At 37.7% G+C, this 19,573-nt stretch overlaps 1 protein-coding gene across 38 annotated transcripts in view; it reads right to left on the reverse strand.

Annotated features, from left to right (window-relative positions):
- The window catches only part of ABI3BP (ABI family member 3 binding protein), a 436,219-nt gene that overhangs the window by 188,452 nt on the left and 228,194 nt on the right, over positions 1-19,573 (reverse strand). For 27 of the 38 annotated variants that reach the window (XM_073664653.1, XM_073664641.1, XM_073664659.1 and 24 more), the window contains exons 9-10: positions 1,930-2,004; positions 810-887 (exon numbers count right to left, since the gene is read on the reverse strand). In XM_073664653.1, the coding sequence (XP_073520754.1) occupies positions 810-887; positions 1,930-2,004 (153 nt within the window). The remainder of the gene's footprint in view (positions 1-809; positions 888-1,929; positions 2,005-19,573) is intronic. The other 11 variants (XM_073664660.1, XM_073664648.1, XM_073664670.1 and 8 more) reach the window with 3 other exon arrangements.

The following is a 19,573-nucleotide window of genomic DNA, read 5'->3' on the forward strand; positions in this document are numbered from 1 at the left end:
CCTGCTTTGAGCAGGGGGTTGGACCAGACGACCCAGGAGGTCCCCTCCAACTTTACCATTCTATGATTCTATGATTCTATGAAATAAATATATACTGAAGAGTCCAAACACTATTTGATACCCTAATCTTAGATGGATGTAGCTGCTGGTACTTGTACTTAGCAGAAGGTCCTATAGGCACTACTCTCAATCCAAGTCAATAGATATGTTTTAAGAACAACAATTTTTTTATGGAAATACAATTAAGAAATACACATGATATAATAATGTGCTTTTCCACTGTAATGGCACTGATAATAGCGAGAACGCGATAAATGTGAATCAACTTATTATTGTTAATTTACAAACCTTGCAGTCAAATCTCAATTCAGTTGGTGTGCAAATCCGTTAAAGGTCACTTTGTCTATTTTTTTTTTGTGGGAGGGGAATCACATTGGTTTTAGAGAAAACAAACAATCTGGAAAGCTTAGGATTTTGAAATAAAGACATAATAAAACAGCATTAGCTTTGTAAACTTGCCGGCCACAATGCACACAAATAATCTGTAGCATAAAGCAATGCTTAAATGCTAGAAAGGAAACGAAGCAACTGCCACATGCAGCACAAGTAACGTCAGCTGAGCTCAGTGGCCGATGAGCTATTTCTAGATGAACAAAGAGAAGAAGTCATGAAAAAAATGGTGAAGATTCATATCTGTGGAATGACAATTCAGCCATGGTTTCCTAAAAAGGCAACAATGTAAATTGTTCACTGGAAAATATGAACTCGAGGAGAGAGGATAATGGTGATAATCATGGAAGGTATGTTACCCATGGTTGCTCTGACCCATTCTAGGGTATCAGTAGATGAATCTGGAGTAAAAGATTCCACAATAGGTTGGCTTGCAACTGTTACAAAAAATGTGAAAGTAGATACACAAAATATGATTATGAAAAAATTAAATAAATACAAGCAAAGAAATAATTATACAATTAGAGATCCTGTAATAGAGAGTTTATTAATAACACAGAGAAACAAAGCATATTTAATTAAGGACATAAAAAAAACATTTAATTAAGAACAAATAAATCAAATTAAATTAGTTTAAAACACATTGAAGTTATTTGCAGAGGTAACTTATAATTGTTGAATATTTATTTATCTTTTTAAATACAGAAGTAAAGAGATTGTCACATCTGCGACTTTTATGACATTCACATATTAAGACATAAATGTCCAAAAGATGGAGGTCCTACTGCTGTGACTCGCATTTGTCTTGAAAATGGGGTCCTGTTGTGCTCTGCTGTCAGATGAGAGTTGGCTACGCATACAAAGCTCTCCATTAATATGTATAAGGGTATGTGCACGCAATATCTTTTAGACTTATCTGCTGAGTTTTTCCTTCTAAGACGCTTCAGGAAAACACCGGTGGTATTTTTTGTTCTGAAGCATCTTTTTTATGCATTATCTGACGTTTTGCATATGTTAATAATAAGCAGCTTCTAAGAGGACGATGCCAGAAGAATAGTCAGGTCACTTCTTTTAACCGCTCAAGTTAAAAAGACTGAACATATGCACTGCAAGTCATTTTTACATTGCCTTACGTATGTGCATTTTTTGGGGCTTTTTTATCACTGTCAGGTGGAATCCTTCTGAAAAGGACATCATGTGCTCATACACTAAGAGTTCTAAAATTTGCTGTGCACCTTTGGCATTTTTCAGAATTCACATAAAAATGGAAGAGAGTTCAGTGTTTGTGCAGCCACCTCACTGTTCCCTGTTCTCAAGATGTGGAACCTGCATATAACAGACATCTATGGCATATCCTGTAGGTAAGTCATAAATGTAGAAGATTGGAATACCTCTTTAAATGAGCAAGAAAAGTATTAAATATTCAATTATTTAACTCTTCTGAAGAAATATATATGTTTTTTTTATAGAAAACTATACCTGGTTTGAGATCTTCAACCGCAGGTTTTTCTGAAACTTTTGAAACTGGAGGAGACTCTGTAACTTTGGGAACTACTGTAAAACAAAAAAAAAATGAAAGCATATTAAAAATAACTTTTTTCAGTCTTCTTGTGATATGCAATTCTTGGATGAATAAGTATTTTCTACATAAAAGCAGGATGAACTTATAAATAATAATTACGCCAAGCTCTACATATAAGAGCTGAAAAGAAACAACTGTCAGAGAAAGCAGAACAGTCCAATGAGAACAATGTATCTTGGATGCTGCCAATTTCACTATATTGGTATTCAAAACCCTTGGGATGAGAAATGTCAACACAAAAACTTGCAACTTGTCAGTGGCAGTAAAGAAAAGTTTCTAGTAATGACAACATGTGTCTTAATTAACCACTTGGTACTCTAGAAGGTGCATTTAAAATCTCATTTGTAAAGCCTATAAAGGGGTCGTCTGGAACCAACACATTGGTGACTGATTTATAGGATCAGTAGGGGTCTCAAACCTGGCACAAGTCCAATGATCAGCTTTTGTCTGCTGGGACATCAGCTGGATGTAAGCAGTGTGCAAAGCAGGAACAGTGAGGCTCTGTACATTGCTTATTGCTGCTTTGGGCACTGCATTTATCTACTTGGTTCTAGGTCATCCTGGGCAAATCGTTACAGTGGGATATCTTTTCTTTATCCCTTTCTAGACAGATTTTTTTGTTTTCCCACTTTTATTTTTTCCTAACTTTTTTTCCAAAATAGCTGTACAAGGTCTTTTTTGGGGGAACAAGTTGTAGTTTTGAATGACATCACTCATTTGCCTTAAAATGTACTGAAAATTTTTTTAAAAATCCAAGTTGGGTGACTTGGTGAAAAAAACACAATTCCATCAGTGTTTTTTGGGTTGTGTTTCCACAGCATTCATTGTGCAGTAAAAATGAACAGGCAACGTGATTCTTCAATATAAAACTTGTATGTTTTTTTTACATTTTGGAGTTAAAAAATTGTTTCTGTTGTCATTTCATGTGACCTTTGACTATGTTATTTTTTCGTTGATGGACCTGTGTGATGGCTTGTTTTTTGCATGGCAATGTGTTATTTTTACTTATTCGAGCTTGAGGTACTTATGCAATTTTTAATCACTTTAATAAAGCCTATTTTTTATGAAGTGTGTTCACCAAAAAATGTGAATTCTTGATATTAGTTTTTTTGTATGCCCTGCCCTACGTCAGGAAGGGGTTAGATATAGACAACTAAAGGACAAATGCCTTGATCACACCAGGACCTCTCAGAATCTATTATCTATTGGCTGCTTTAACTATTTTTTTCCTCCAACTGTTTACCCTCCCAGTCATATTGATGGCTCTGCTTTATATCTTGCCTTATTCACAACCCTATATCTATTTTCATTTGTGCATAAATATGTAACACAAAACATTTAAACCATGTCTGAAGAAGAGAGCTATGTAGTCTTGAAAGCATCCTATTTGTCATTCATTATCTTTTCAGCTAGCTAATAGAAGGTATCTAACTGTACTATTGAGGACTCTGAGTTTTTATCTTTTCTATCTACTGCCTTAGATGATACATATTTTTCATTTAATGCTGACTAACTGTCAAAATGCACACTCCCGTATTACCTACTAGATAGCCAACACCTATCTGGTGGCCTACCGCTGATTTTAGATGAGTTTTATCTCAAACTGGCAACAAGGTTAAAACATCCATTCCCTGGTCGGCTACCACTAACACTGTATCTGTTTTCTCCTATAATGGCAAAACAGATTAAAACTTCAATTTCCTGCACTGATATATGCTATAACACCTCAATCCAGGAAGCATGGACCATAGCGGCAGCTAGATACTTTACTACTACTACCAATACATGAGTTTTCAGAGCCAGTACAGTAGAACAGCATTTGGAATAAAGGACTGTTAACCTAAAACACCAATAGGATGAAAGCTTAGTGCAAACTAGAGTATGGAAAAATATAATAATCATTAAATTGGTCAATTCTTAATAAAATTTTGAATAACTTTGTAAATACTTTCATTATGGTCACTTGGTACTTTTTTGCCCAGTTATATTAATATAGATTGTTCCATCTCGACAAACCAAACATGTGTCCTATTAGAACATGCAGACAACACAAAGGCAATAATCAAAAACAGTTAAAAAGTGGAATTATGCTTTTGTATAGAACTCTTGTGTAAGGGCAACTCCACATTGGTACATCAAGATCCAACACATCCAGATAATAGATAAATTCTGAGATGCTTTAGGGGATAAATCTAAAAATAACTACTATAAAAATATCACATTTACAGAAACAATGGAAGGCGGGATAATAAAAATGGTTCTTTCTTTGCAGTCTTGTCAGGCAAATTGATTCCATTATTAACATTGGCAGGGTAAGTGATCCAATTTTGTTAATAATTTCTATTATAGCAACAAACAGACTGGAAAACATGTGGAAGTGCTGCATGAGACAATGCTGGCATCACATATTGGAACAAGGATGTGATAGATTTTATATGTCATAGATTCTATTAACCTTTTAAGGACATGGCCTGTTTTGGCCTTCATTTAGTTCTCATAACTTTTTTTAATTTATTGATTGATTTAACTGAATGAGGGCTTTTAAGATATGGGTTATACATTTTAACGGTACTAGTTTGGGTAACTTGTTGATTAACTTTCCTTCATTTTTTGATTGGGGGTAACAATTCAGCCATTGTTTCATTTTTTTGCACTGTTTTATATATATATATATATATATATATATATATATATATATATATATATATACACAGTACAGACCAAAAGTTTGGACACACTCATTTAAAGATTTTTCTGTATTTTCATGACCTTGAAAATTGTACATTCACACTGAAGGCTTCAAAACTATGAATTAACACGTGTGGAATTATATACTTAACAAAAAAGTGTGAAACAACTGAAAATATGTCTTATATTCTAGGTTCTTCAAAGTAGCCACCTTTTGCTTTGATGACTGCTTTGCACACTCTTGGCATTCTCTTGATGAGCTTCAAGAGATAGTCACCGGAAATGGTTTTCACTTCACAGGTGTGCCATGTCAGGTTTAATAAGTGGGATTTCTTGCCTTATAAATGGGGTTGGGACCATCAGTTGTGTTGCGCAGAAGTCTGGTGGATACACAGCTGATAGTCCTACTGAATAGACTGTTAGAATTTGTATTATGGCAAGAAAAAAGCAGCTAAGTAAAGAAAAACAAGTGGCCATCATTATTTTAAGAAATTAAGGTCAGTCAGTCCGAAAAATTGGGCAAATTTTGAATGTGTCCCCAAGTGCAGTTGCAAAAACCATCAAAGAAACTGGCTCATATGAGGACCGCCCCAGGAAAGGAAGACCAAGAGTCACCTCTGCTTCTGAGAATGTCACCAGCCTCAGAAATCACAGGTTGACATCAGCTCAGATTAGAGACCAGGTCAACGATTAGGGACTAGGGCCTACTAAGGATAAGTGTCATTTTTTACTTACCAATGATAATTTATCTCTTGACTGCTATTTCTAGTCGTTTGAAAAGGCTAGGGACTATTAATGATAAGTGCCATTCTTTGTTTACTAATGAACATTTATGATTGATTGTCAAAAAGTGTCATTCTCTACTTTCTAATGAATATTTAGAATTGACTGCCATTTCTAGTCGTCTAAAATCTGGATCTGACATTATGTTATAGATGTGATGCCTCTTTAGATACTAGTGCCAGAATCCCATTTGATGTATGGTGAAGTAATAAGGAATATGTGTCTGTGTTGATTTTACTACTGTGTAGCATATATTTATTTGGGTGGGATTTTGATATTGGAGCCCTTTGGGGTACATAGCTGGATTACTAATGTGGAGTATGTGTCCATAAATTGATTGACTGCTCTGGCTGCTATTTGATTGATTTGGCTATGGCAAGATAAACATTGTGCTCCTTAATCCTAGAGCACTGATATATACCCTACTATATGAATTTGGCCATCTATAACTATTGATTAATAATTATCGGCTTCTTTACTTATACGTTCACTTTTTTTCTACCCTTTCTCACCATTGTGGTTTTGTTAAAATTAAGATAAGGGTCTTTGTAGGGACATTAGGGACACCGACGTGGAGTGAGGGCGCCACAAAGTACAAATTAGGGTGCCAACCTCCGCTGTCAGGTAGGGAGAGGTTTTAGGGACAGAATAGGGACAGGATTAATTTGCATTCCCTCCCGGTCGGTGTATTACCTAATTCGTGATGTCCTATCATTAGGAGTATTATTGTTGTTTGTCTATGGAATTTTTGAGTCCTTTTTAGAGTAAATTATTAAAAGGTATTTTTTAGGGGGGCTTCGTGTCTGCTGGTTGTCTCTGTCTATTAGGCTCCACATGTGATATTCGGTTTGGTTATTCAGTCAGTTTACTTTAGCAATGATGCAAAAAATGAACAAAGATGGAACTGCAACCATTTCACAGAGACATCCAGGCTAACCATGGAAGTTAACACTTAAGCAGGACTATCTTCTGATGAGAAAGGCTGAAGAACATCGACTTGTAAGCTCACTGCAGTTAACTACAGAAGATGACAGTCAAACCGTTGTATTTCTCGTAACATACACTGCAGAGTTGGGTATCGGCCATGAAGGAAGCCTCTCCTAAAGCCCATGCACAAAAATGGCCCCCCCTACAATTCGCTTTGGCCCATGCTGAAAAATTAGAAGACTACTGGAACGCTATACTTTGGAGTGATGAGATCAAGATAAATCTTTTTGGAAGTGATGGCTTCAAAACTGTATGCCGTCTCAATGGTGAAGAATACATATAAAAATGCATGCTGCCTACAATGGCCTACGGTGAAATATGGTGGAGGCAGTGTCCTTACGTGTGGCTGCATGAGTGCTGCTGATATCAGGGAGCTATTATTCAATGGTGGTATTATTAATTCACAGATGTACTGCTCTATATTAAAAGAGAAAATGCTACCATCACTCAGTGCTCTTGGGAAACATGCTGTCACAAATCATTTGGGGATTCGTGGTAGCTCTGGGTATGCTGAAATTTAAATGCAGTTTTTTTCCTTTGGTCCAGCAAGGGTTAATGTTAGTCTCTTTCTGGCAGCATGTTGTGGTGACAGTCAGGGGATTAGGCAAGTGTATAGGGTATTAGGGGAGCTTAGGGACAGACACAGTTTGGTGTCAGGAGGTGTCCCATCCCTCGCTCCCTACTGGTAGGGTCTTCCTTCCCCTTTTATCATCCTGTTGTTACTGTATGTTGTGCCGTCCATTGGATATCCCCTTGTCCGGCCGCGACACATCCACTTTTCCAACATGACAATGATCCAAAACACAGATCTAAGGCTGTTCCATTTGTGATGAAGAACAGGGTGAAATTTCTCCTGATATGCACCCAATCAAACACCTAAGGGAAAATTCTGAAGAGACAAGTTGGGCATCACTCACCATCCAGCATCCAGGCTCTAAAAGAGGTCATTCTCGGAGAATGGAAAAAGATAAATGTTGCAATATGTTACCAACCTGTACATTCAATGCCTAGAAGACCTGGTGCTATCCTTAAAATCATGTTGGTCAAAGAAAATACTAAATGTAGTTGTTTTTTATGTGAGGTGTATTCATTTTTGTATCAACTAAATGGAGTAAAACTGAAAATATTGTAATGAAAGTTACAGTGCTGCTCACCACTATTAGCACCCCTTAATTTTTTTCATAGACTGTACAATATCTTCAGAAATAAATGGAAATCTACCAAAGTTATATCCTCTGGATTTTTTAATTAGTGGTCCAAAGTAATACAACAATAAAACATTGTTTTTCAACTTTCATGTTGCAGTTTCAAAGAAAAAAGCAGAATAAACAGCATGTGCAGCAATAAAGGCACCCCTAATTAATACTTGGTTGCACACTCTTTGGCATTGCTAACAGCCTCCAAACGTTTCTTGTAGCCATCTATAAGCTTATTGCACTTCTTAGCTGAAATTTTCTCCCACTCTTCCTTTGCAGTTTGTTCAAGCTCTTGAATGTTTGCAGGCTTCTTTCCCATGGCAGATTTCAGCTCACCCTAAAGATTTTCAATGGGATTGAGGTCAGAACTAATTTCTGGCCATTTTAAAACAGTCCATTTTTTCTTTTTCAATCTTTCCTGTGTGCTTTTGGATGTGTGCTTTGGGTCATTGTCTTGCTGGAGGACCCATGATCTTCGACTCAAACCAAGTTTTCTTACACTGGGTAGGACATTTTTCTCTAAAATCTCTTGATAATTCTCATGATTCCTGTGATACGGTCAAGGCCTCCAGTACGGAATGCAGCAAAGCAATCCCACAGCAGTATGGATCCTCCACCATGCTTAACTGTTGGTAAGGTGTTCTTTTCCTTAGAAGCTTCATTGCGCCATCTGTAACCAACTGTTGTTTTGCATTGCCAAAAAGATCTATTTTTGTTTCATCTGTCCACAGAACATATTCCCAGAAGGATTGTGGTCTGTCAAGGTACTCTTTGGCAAAGATCAGTCATTTCTTTTCATGTATTTTCTCCAGCAATAGTTTCTTCCTTGGCCTTCGCCCATAAAGGTCTGCTTGGTTTTGTGTGTGGCATATGGTACTTGTTGAAACCATAACCCCAGACTATTCCAGACTGGCCTTCAGGTCTTTGGATATTTGACGTGGTGTTTTTTCCACCATTTGCACCAACCTTCGAAGACATCTCTTGTCAATTTTCCTCTTTCCCCAGCATCCAGGGAGGTTCTTGACAGTTCCATGTTTGGCAAACTTCTTAATAAAATTGCACACTGTTGAAACTGGGATACCAAGGTCTTTGGAGATGGCCTTATACCCTTTGGAAGTCTTATGTTTGCTAATAATAGCAGTTCAGATGTCCTCAGACAGCTCCTTTGTCTTCACCATTGTGACAAAGGAACATGGCCTACTATTTGTTTTTTTAAAACACTGAAGTCACCCTTCACTGGCTAATTCATGCCACATGGGCACCGACAATTAATCACAGGTGAATCTCTTTTGTGATTTACCACAGGCAAGTCAAAAAGTGTTCCCATACTAAATAAATGTAAAGGGTGCCAATACCAGTGACACAGCAGGCTTTAGGTTTTTCTATTTTTTCCTCCCATTGTTTTTTGTTTTAAATTATTGTTTAAGGGTATGTGCACACGATGCAGAAATGCTCAGGATTTTTTCCTGAGCGTTTCTGCATCTCTCTGGCAGGAAAAAACGCATGCGGATTGTACATGCGGTTTCCTGCCAGGGACATGCGGAAATGAAGCGGTCTTCACTTTCATTTCCGCATGCGGGTTGACAAGCGCTTCCCAAGCGATTTTAGCATCACTTGGAAAGTGCTTGTCAACTTCACACTATATAAATCCATGCAACCGGCATGGATTTATATAGTGTGTGAATGTCAAAAAATAAAAAATAAATCTATACTTTACCCTCTGATGGCCCCCGGTCTCCTGCTTCATTGGTCCCGGCTGCCGGCAGTGAAGACTTTAGGACCTTCCGACGTCAGCGTCACGTGACCCGTCACATGACTCTGACGTCAGCGAAGGTCCTTCTTCATTCAACCGCGAAGTGCCCGGGAAGCCGGCAGGACGCAGCGCGGGCCGTCAGAAGGTGAGAATATATATATTTTTTATTTTATTTTTTTTTTTTTAATGGTACCTGGGTCTGGATGAGAGTTCTCTCATCCACACCCGGGTACCATCCGCACATTAGACCGCATGAAAAGCGCATCAACATATACAGTGATGCGGATTCCATGCGGTCTAATGCAAGTCAATGGCGGCAAAAGAGCAGCGTTTCCGCAAAATTAATTGACATGCTGCGGATTTTTGACCGCAGCGTTTACGCTGCGGAAAAATCCGCATCATGGGCACAGCACATGCGGATTTCCATTGGGGAACATTGCTGCCCTTCTACCATGCGTTTTTCATGCGTTTCCGCGGCGTTTACGCAACTGCAAAAACGCCGCGGAAACGCATGAAAAACGCATCGTGTGAACTCAGCCTAACATTTGCTCTTTTGTATTTAACACAAGCTCTATACAGAAAAACTGTTTCACTTGATTCATTTTTTTCAGGAGATATTTCACATTATGTACTTAAACTTCATGGGTGCCAATAACGATGAGCAGGACTGTATATTGTTAAACTTAGTTTCATGTTCTGTTTTTTTTTAACCCATAACATGAAACGAAGTTTAACATGTTAAATCCAGTCTTGTCAAAATTATGGAAATTGTTCTTGTGTTTAGTGACATATCTTATAAAACAGGGAGTGCTCATTTATGCTTAGCACTTTACATCTATCCCAGATTACCATTGCATTTAAGTCAAAAGTAGGACTCATCGCTGAAGAGAATAGACTTTCATTCCAGCCTCCATTGCTGTTTTGTGAAGAAGCAGGCATCCATTTAAAGAGACTCTGTGTCAGGACAGCTCAGTACTTGACAGTCAGGCAGCTGTTAAAAGAGCTTGTAAGGGCAATCTGATGTCCCGAGCAGGCTGAGATACAATAGTCAGGAAGCCGTGTCAATACCAGGAGATCACAAACAGGAATAAAAACAGGAGTAGAAATGTCAGGCATAAGGGATGTCAAAATATGGACCAATGTCAAAGAACAGGAATGAATTAGGCAGAGTAGAGGCCATAACACAAGTAAACAGGAAGCTAAGCTTCTAACTTACAACCTGTGGTGAAAGTTGGAGAATTAAATAGTGTGAGCGATGCTGAGGCTCACAAAAGGCAGCAATTTAGATAACAAATTTAGGTGTTAACCCCTAAGCTCATAGACTAGCAAGTATCACTAGTTTCAAAATAGTCCAAACTGCTGCACTGTAGCCCAGAGGTGCCGACAATGGAGGTAAGCGACAAAGGCAGAAACATAGGCAACAAACATGGAAATGGACGCAACACTCTATGACTGAGGATGACTAGTCTCCAGTTGGGGCTATTGACGTGAGGTAACACACAACCTACTTGTTTCTTTCTCTGGTGATTGGTAGTAGGACATCTGTATAGTCAGAGAAGTCTAGTCAGCCGAGCAGCTGTTTATTTGTGTTTTGTGCATGCAGGTAAAGACTTTGTATTAAATTTGTACACCAACAATATAAAACAGGAAAAACCCTATCTGAAAAGAGCTCCTATGTTACTTTCACTAACTGCATTTATCCTATTTTGCCTACCACGACGCAGAAAATCTTCCCCAATATATACACAGACTACATGGACAAAAATATTGGAATGCACTTCTCAATCACTGAATTCAGGTTTTTCATTCAGTCTCATTATCACATGTGTGTAAAATCAAGCACCAAGCCATGCAGTCTGCCTGTACTAACATTGGTGCTAGAATGGGTTATTCTAAAGAGCTCATTGAATTTGTGCCTAGTGATGTAATAGGACGCCACCCATGCAAGTCAAATCAAGAATTACATTACCAAGCACAATACTAAGTATTTGATGGAATATTGAAATGAACGCAGCCACTTTATTGTGTCAACTATAAATTTTGGTGGAGAACTGATAATTCTGTTGCGCTGTGTTTCAGGGTTTGGCCTAGGCCCCTTAGTTTTAATAAAGGGAAATCTTAATGCTTTAGCATACCAAGAAATTTTGGACAATTGTATGCTTCCACCATTGTTTTGGGGAAGGCCCTCTTCTATTCCAGCATGACTTTGCAGTGCACAAAGCAAGGTTCATGGAGGTATTGTTGGGCGAGTTTAGTATAGAAGAAACTGACTGGCCACCACATAGCCCTGAATTTAACTGGATTGAACACTTTGGGATAAACTTGAATGGGGATTGTGAGTCAGGTCCTCCATCCAGCAACAATATCTGACCTTATAGATGGTCTTCTGGATGAATGGGCAAAAATTCCCAAAGATAAAAACTTCAAAATCATATAGAACACCTTCTCAGAAGCGTGGAAGCTGGTTCAGCTGCAAATGGGGACCTAACTTCATATTAGTGGCTAATGTTTTAGAAAGGGATATCCTAAAAACTGCTGGAGGTGTAATGTGTAGGTATTCCAGTCCATATAGTCTCTCTCTCTCTCTACTTATATACAGTTGAAACCAGAAGTTTACAAACACTATATAAAAAGACACAAATGCATGTTTTTCTCAATATCTGACATGAAATCAGAATAAACCTTTCCCGTTTTAGGTCAATTAGGATTACTATAATTTTTAATATTTGCCAAATGCCAGAATAATGAGAGAGAGAGAAAGTTTTAAGGCATATTTATTACTTACTGCAAAGTCAAAAGTTTACATACATTTCATTAGTATTTGGTACCATTGCACTTAAACTGAATGACTTGGGTCAAACGTTTGGGATATCCTTCCACAAGCTTCTCACAATAGTTGGTTGGAATTTGAGCCCATTCCTCCTAACAAAACTGGTGTAACTGATCCAGGTTTGTAGGTCACCTTGCTCGCACCTGTCTTTTCAGCTTTGCCCATAAATTTTCAATAGGATTGAGATCAGGCCTTTTTGATAGCCACTTCAAACATTGACTTTGTCATTCTTATGCCACTTTGTTACCATTTTGGCAGTATGCTTCAGGTCATTGTCCATTTGGAAGACCCATTTCCGCACAAGCTTTAACTTCCTGGCTGATGTCTTGAGATGTTACTTTTGGAGTAATGGCTTCTTCCTGGCAGAATGGCCTTTCAGCCCATGTTGATACAGTTCTTGTTTCACTGTGAATATTGACACAATCTTACCAGCTTCCGCCATCATCTTCACAAGGTCTTTTGCTTTTGTCTTTGGGTTGATATGCACATGTTGGACCAAAGCATGTTCATCTCTGGGACACAGAACCCGTCTCCTTCCTGAGTGGTATGATCGCTGGACATTCCCATCTTGTTTGTACTTGGGTATAATTGATTGTACAGATGAGCGAGGCACCTTCAGGTATCTTGAAATTGTACCTAAGGATGAGCCAGACTTGTGCAAGTCCACAATTCTCTTCCTGATGTCTTGGCTGATTTCTTTAGTCTTTCCCATGATGCTACACAATGAAACAGTGTGTTTCAGGTGTGCATTAAAATACATCCACAGGTATGTCTCTAATTAACTCAGATGTTGCCAAAAAAACAGCCAGAAGCTTCCAAACACATGACATCATCATATGGGCAGTCCAGAATTGTTTCTCATTATTCTGGCATTTGGCAAATATTAAAAATTATGGTAATCCTAATTGACCTAAAACGGGAAAGGTCTATTCTGATTTCATGTCAGATATTGAAATAAACATGCATACAGTGAAGGAAATAAGTATTTGATCCCTTGCTGTTTTTGTAAGTTTGCCCACAGACAAAGACATGAACAGTCTATAATTTTAAGGGTAGGTTAATTTTAACATTGAGAGATAGAATATCCAAAAAAATCAAGAAAATCACATTGTATACATTAGATAATTTTTTTTTTCATTTTGCAGTGAGAAATAAGTATTTGATCCCCTACAAACCATTATGAGTTCTGGCTCCTACAGACCAGTTAGACGCTCCTAATCAACTCATTACCTGCATTAAAGACAGCTTTCTTACATAGTCACCTGTATAAAAGACTCCTGTCCACAGACTCAATTAATCAGTCAGACTCTAACCTCTTCAACATGGGCAAGACCAAAGAGCTTTCTAAGGATGTCAGGGACAAGATCATAGACCTGCACAAAGCTGGAATGGGCTACAAAACCAAAAGTAAGACGCTGAGTGAGAAGGAGACAACTGTTTGTGCAATAGTAAGAAGATGGAAGAAATACAAATGACTGTCAATCGACATCGATCTCGAGCACCATGCAAAATCTCACCTCGTGGGTACCCTTGATCATGAGGAAGGTGAGAGATCAACCTAAAACTACATGGGGGGAACTTGTTAATGATCTCAAGGCAGCTGGAACCACAGTCACCAAGAAAACCATTGGTAACACATTACGCCTTAAAGGTTTAAAATCCTGCAGTGCCCGCAAGGTCCCCCTGCTCAAGAAGGCACATGTGCAGGCTCGTCTGAAGTTTGCCAATGAACACCTGGATGATTCTGTGAGTTATTGGGAGAAGGTGCTGTGGTCAGATGAGACAAAAATTGAGCTCTTTGGCATTAACTCAAGTTGCCGTGTTTGGAGGAAGAAGAAGGATGAGTACAACCCTAAGAACATCGTCCCAACCGTTAAGCATGGTGGGGAAACATTATACTTTGGGGGTGCTTTTCTGCAAAGGAGACATGACGACTGCACCGTACTGAAGGGAAGAAGGATGGGGTCATGTATTGTGAGGTTTTGGCCAGCAACCTCTTTCCCTCAGTAAGAGCATTAAAGATGGGTCGTGGCTGGGTCTTCCAGCAAGACAATGACCCAAAACATACAGCCAAAGCAACAAAGGAATGGCTCAAAAAGAAGCACAGTAAGGTCATGGAGTGGCCTAGCCAGCCTGCAGACCTTAATCCCATAGAAAACTTATGGAGGAAGTTGAAGCTCCGAGTTGCCAAGCGACAGCCTCAAAATCGTAATGATTTAGAGATGATCTGCAAAGAGGATTGGACCAAAATTCCTCCTGACATGTGCGCAACCCTCATCATCAACTACAAAAAACATCTGACTGCTGTGCTTGCCAACAAGAGTTTTGCCACCAAGTATTAAGTGTTGTTTGCCAGAGGGATCAAATACTTATTTCTCACTGCAAAATGCAAAAAAAAAATATCTAATTTATACAATGTGATTTTCTTAATTTTTTTTGATATTCTATCTCTCAATGTTAAAATTAACCTACCCTTAAAATTATAGACTGTTCATGTCTTTGTCAGTGGGCAAACTTGCAAAAAAAAGCAAGGGATCAAATACTTATTTCCTTCACTGCATGAGTCTTTTTATATAGTGTATGTAAACTTCTGGTTTCATCTGTATATATAAAAATGTATGTATATACAGCCTGTGAAATACTGAGAGATTATAGTCTGGTCAGGAAGGAGTAGAACAACGACCCTAAACATACTCCACAGTTAAAATGAAATGGTTTAGATCAAAGCATATTCATGTGTGTGAATGGCCCAGTCACAGTCCAGACCTAAATCCCATTGAGAATCTGTGGCAAGACTTGAAAATTGCTGTTTACATTTGCTCTCCATCCAATCTCACTGAGCTACAGGTAGTTTGCAAAGAAGAATGGGCAACAATTTCAGCCTCTAGATGTGCGAAGCTGGTAAAGACATACTCCGAAACACTTGCTACAATAATTACAGCAAAAGGTGGTCCTACAAAGTATTGACTCAGGAGGGCTCAATACAAATGCACGTCACAATTTTCAGATTTATATTTTTTAAAATATTTACAAAACCAAGTACCTTTACACTTCACAAATACTTTCTGCTTTGTGTTAGTATATCATATAAAACCTAAATAAAATACATTTAGCTTTGTGGGTGTAAAAATGTGGAAAAGTTCATGAGGTGTGAATACTTTTTCAAGGCACTGTATATACATCTGGAATTTAACTATTGTATATGTATATATACAATTAAGTGCATATGAGTCAAAAGTTTTTTCTCTTTAATCTGTGAATCTCAAAGGATCAATACTCTAGAACAGAGTTTCTCCTTAGGTTAGGCTGTAATATGCCACATTCCAAAGTAAGCAACAACCTACTTGATGAATTAATGACACAGACCAAAATGTCAACACCCTCGACTTTGGTGATTTCTACTAAAGATTCGGGTTTTGTACATATGTATAATGCCTAAAGTACACAGTGTGAGTGTGATGCCTTGTGTATTAGTGAAACAATGGAATAACAGATTAGTTCAGCTACAAAGCTAGCTTTTGTCTCAGAAAAGAATAGCAATGTGTAGGTTTTCAAAGCAGTGGAAATATGTTAATATTCAGCCCCCATATTTGATGGAAGCTCCGTTACGTTATGACAACTTGGCAGTATTCTCACATTTTTGTAAAAGAAAACTGTGTTTAATATTTCACTTAAAGAAAACCTGTCATCAGGGTTATACATATTAAACTAAAGGCAGTGCCATAATGGTACTGGTATACTGATTTAATACATACTTTCAGTGAAGAAATCTGTAGCCTGGTTTTGGCACGGAGCCCAAAACTTCTAATGGTGATTTTATAAAAACCAGGCTATTGATCTCTTAAAAGTAAATCAGTATACCAGCTCCATTATGGCAATACCTTTAATTTAATATGTATAACCCTGATGACACATTTTTTTTATTGTGCAATAGGCATTTCACCACAATAGTACACAAAAATAAATTTCAAAATGCATATCCTTCAGATTTTGTGTTTTACTTAAACTTTATAATTTAGAATACTTCTCATGTATAAAAAAGTCCAGATAAAAAAATAACAACCTTTTTTTATCTATAACAAACAACCAGATCACTGAATATGCGCTATTTAGTAATGCGGTTCAATAGAAATAATTCCTGCAGTGGTATAATTAGAATTCATAGCCTAATAACAAAATAAGATGAACCCCCACTACCTAATGACAGAAAGCTGTAACAACAATGTTAGTAGGGATAAGTCAGCAGGCTTACACACCCCAAACACTTTATATGCGCGTGTAGGCCTTCTAAAGACAAGTCCAGCAATGCCTTTACATGGCCAGCCTGTTTGTCAGTTTCTGAGAAATCAGCATTTGAATTCATATGCAAATGAGATGTAAATGCAAAGACTAAGGTCAAGACTAAGAGATAGTCATCTCAAAACGCGTAGAACTGGTGTCTCATCTTTTGTATATATTTTTAATCTAGCCTTTGGATTTTTACGTACTATAATAAATGTGATGTTTTAATTGACTTATTTTTGACGTTGCAGACATTTTTTTTCCTTTCTCATGCTTTATACACTCAGAAACCGGCCTGAGGCTGCCATGACCGCACCCTACGTTGAGATATTTTCCTACCCGGTGAGCTGATGTTTCTGTTTTTCTTTTGTTTTCTTTTGTAACATGTTGATCCAGAGGAAGGCAAAAAAACCATAAGGCAGATGCGTATCCCCCTTATTAGATATTAGAAATCTACCAGCTAGTTATTTGCTACAAAAAGGACCAATATTCTAGAACCTATATGGGCCCCTTTAACCTCTGCTACGGCGGCAATGGCTATCATCTGTATTAATCAGCTGAACAGGTTGCCGCTAAGAGGAGGCAAAGTCATGCAAACCAATGATACTATATGGTGCACTTGAGGAATTGTTGAATGTTTCCTCCATAATACCAGCAGATAGTGGAGGGTCGTTGCAGTAGGATTTCCCACAATCAGCTCATTGTTAGAATACTTATGATAATAGGCAAATAAAGGCAACATTATAATATTCCTTATATCAAACCCTACTGTTTGCTGTCAGTTAATAGTAACATTCTTTACATTATACACTGACTACAATTTACATAAAACTGTTAAAGCTCTTAAATTCTGGTACCATATGTACTGTATGGTGCCTACTTGCCCTGGAGAACCTTCAGTGACTTAAATGGACATGTGACAATTCTAGAAGTATAATCTTAAACAATATAAACAATAAGAATTTATTTCAGGATGACTGACAATGATGAAGCTGTCCTCACTGGACAAACCCTTGAATAGGCAGATATAGATTCATAAAGTTTACTGAATAATGCTGGGGTCACGTTTTTTTTATCTGTATTGTTTTAAGATTTTCCTTTGCACAACTCACATTTTCCTTATATGATTTAAAAATCGGAAATTTAGGAACAATGAATTCAGCACATCTGAAGAAAATTATCACAGCAGGTTGTTCATGTTGTTTGATATTTTTCATTTTAGAACAAGGCTATATTGGAAAGAAGAGTGAGCCAGTTATTAGGAGAAAGTACCTAAATATATGCCAGAACCGTCACAGCTGTGGAGAGGCTGTATAATAAATATCATCACTGAAATGTGGCCAACCTGGAGCTTCTCCAGTTCAGCACTGTCTTCTCACAGCAAGTGCTAAGTAAACAATTAGTATCTTTCAATCTTCCATGTCATAACTCTGGTAACTTAATATCATTTATTCACAAGATTTCTATACCTGCTGTGAGACCTGCCTCCCTATGTACACAAAAAAAAGTCATTATAGATATTATATGGCAGTTGCAGCCAATTTCTTCTTACTTCACACACTCTTTTTGCTAAGCACAAATACAGACCTCTCCATTCTTTGTAAGTGGGAAAACTTGCAAAATCGTCAGTGTATCAAATGCTTATTTTCCCCACTGTATATAGATACACACATACAGTAATGGGTGAAAGTGTTGGCACCCTTGAAATTGTTCCAGAAAATGAAGTATTTCTCCAAGAAAATTATTGCAATTATGCATGTTTTGTTATACACATGTTTATTTCCTTTGTGTGCATTGGAACAACACAAAAAAAAAATGGAGAAAAAAGGCAAAGGGTGCCAAGACTTTCGGCAATGACTGTAATTGTCATTTCTATTGTCATCCTTTTAAGACAGGTGTTTTTCACTAGGTTTTCAATTTAGGAGTAAGAGTAAAGATTTAACAGCAATAAAAATATACATGTGGACAAGCCTCTTTCTTTCATGTATGCCTTAACAATAAAGAAAACAGTTGAGGCCCTTTTTTTTGGAAAACATTTATAATGATTTTGTAGGAACTTCTGCCTATTCGTAATAAAGATCACAGTGATGGTGCACATGTGGCATTTCACATAGATTCAAAGTAGTAATATGCAGAATTTACTAATGCTGTCTACTGTCTAACTCTTAGAAAGCATAAATGTGGATAAAGTAGTTAGAACATGAGACAAATCACCATGTTGCACACTGATAAATGTGATGCATTTCCTGCAAACATTTGAGTCTTATTTTTTTTCTTTATAACTTCCGATTGGTGGTATACGTTAGACCAATATTTTACACCTAAAAAGCTGCATGTATTACTAATAAACATTTTGCAACTCAACAAAACCAGACTACTTGTCAGCTGTGTATAGGGGACTCTAGGACAAATGCCCCCATGCACATGAAATAGCTGTCAGCCGTGGGATCAATCATCTGACAGGTATCTCACCCGACTTCCCTCAAGCGGTTAAGCCAAGCGCTCTTGTGTCCTCTATGAAAGCGTCATTGCCAGACTCCTCTGGCAACGTCTTAGCTCCAGGGAGAACAGAAAGATAACCTGCTGAAATTAAGCAGGACAGGTCCGTCTTTCCTCAAACAGGAGGCCCTCATACATATTAGACTGTTGGATGATACCCACCAATATAGGTTCCGAAGTATTAAATGAAAGTATGATTGAGCAATACAAGAGAGACAGAAAGTATGTAAAAGACAAGTTGTATCAAGCTATGCTAGTGAGAATATGCTATGAGGATGAGGATATGAGAATATGCCAGTTTTTCAACTCGGAGACCAGTTAAAGACGGAAGGGAAGAAAATATAAGTACATTTATAGAATAGATATGGATCAGAAGAAGGTGAAGATAATGCTTAGGTTGCATCCATCTTTGTGAGGAAAACAGAAGAATGCAGAGAGGTCTCACAAAAGGTGCCTTCTGAGATATTTTTTTTAGGTGGGCGACCTAGTTCACAATACTAGAGATGATAAAAAAAGGAATTAAT

Source organism: Phyllobates terribilis, unplaced genomic scaffold, assembly GCF_046119375.1.
Source record: "Phyllobates terribilis strain yellow unplaced genomic scaffold, ASM4611937v1 Scaffold_2__4_contigs__length_985480577, whole genome shotgun sequence".
Classification (NCBI taxonomy): Eukaryota; Metazoa; Chordata; class Amphibia; order Anura; family Dendrobatidae; genus Phyllobates; species Phyllobates terribilis.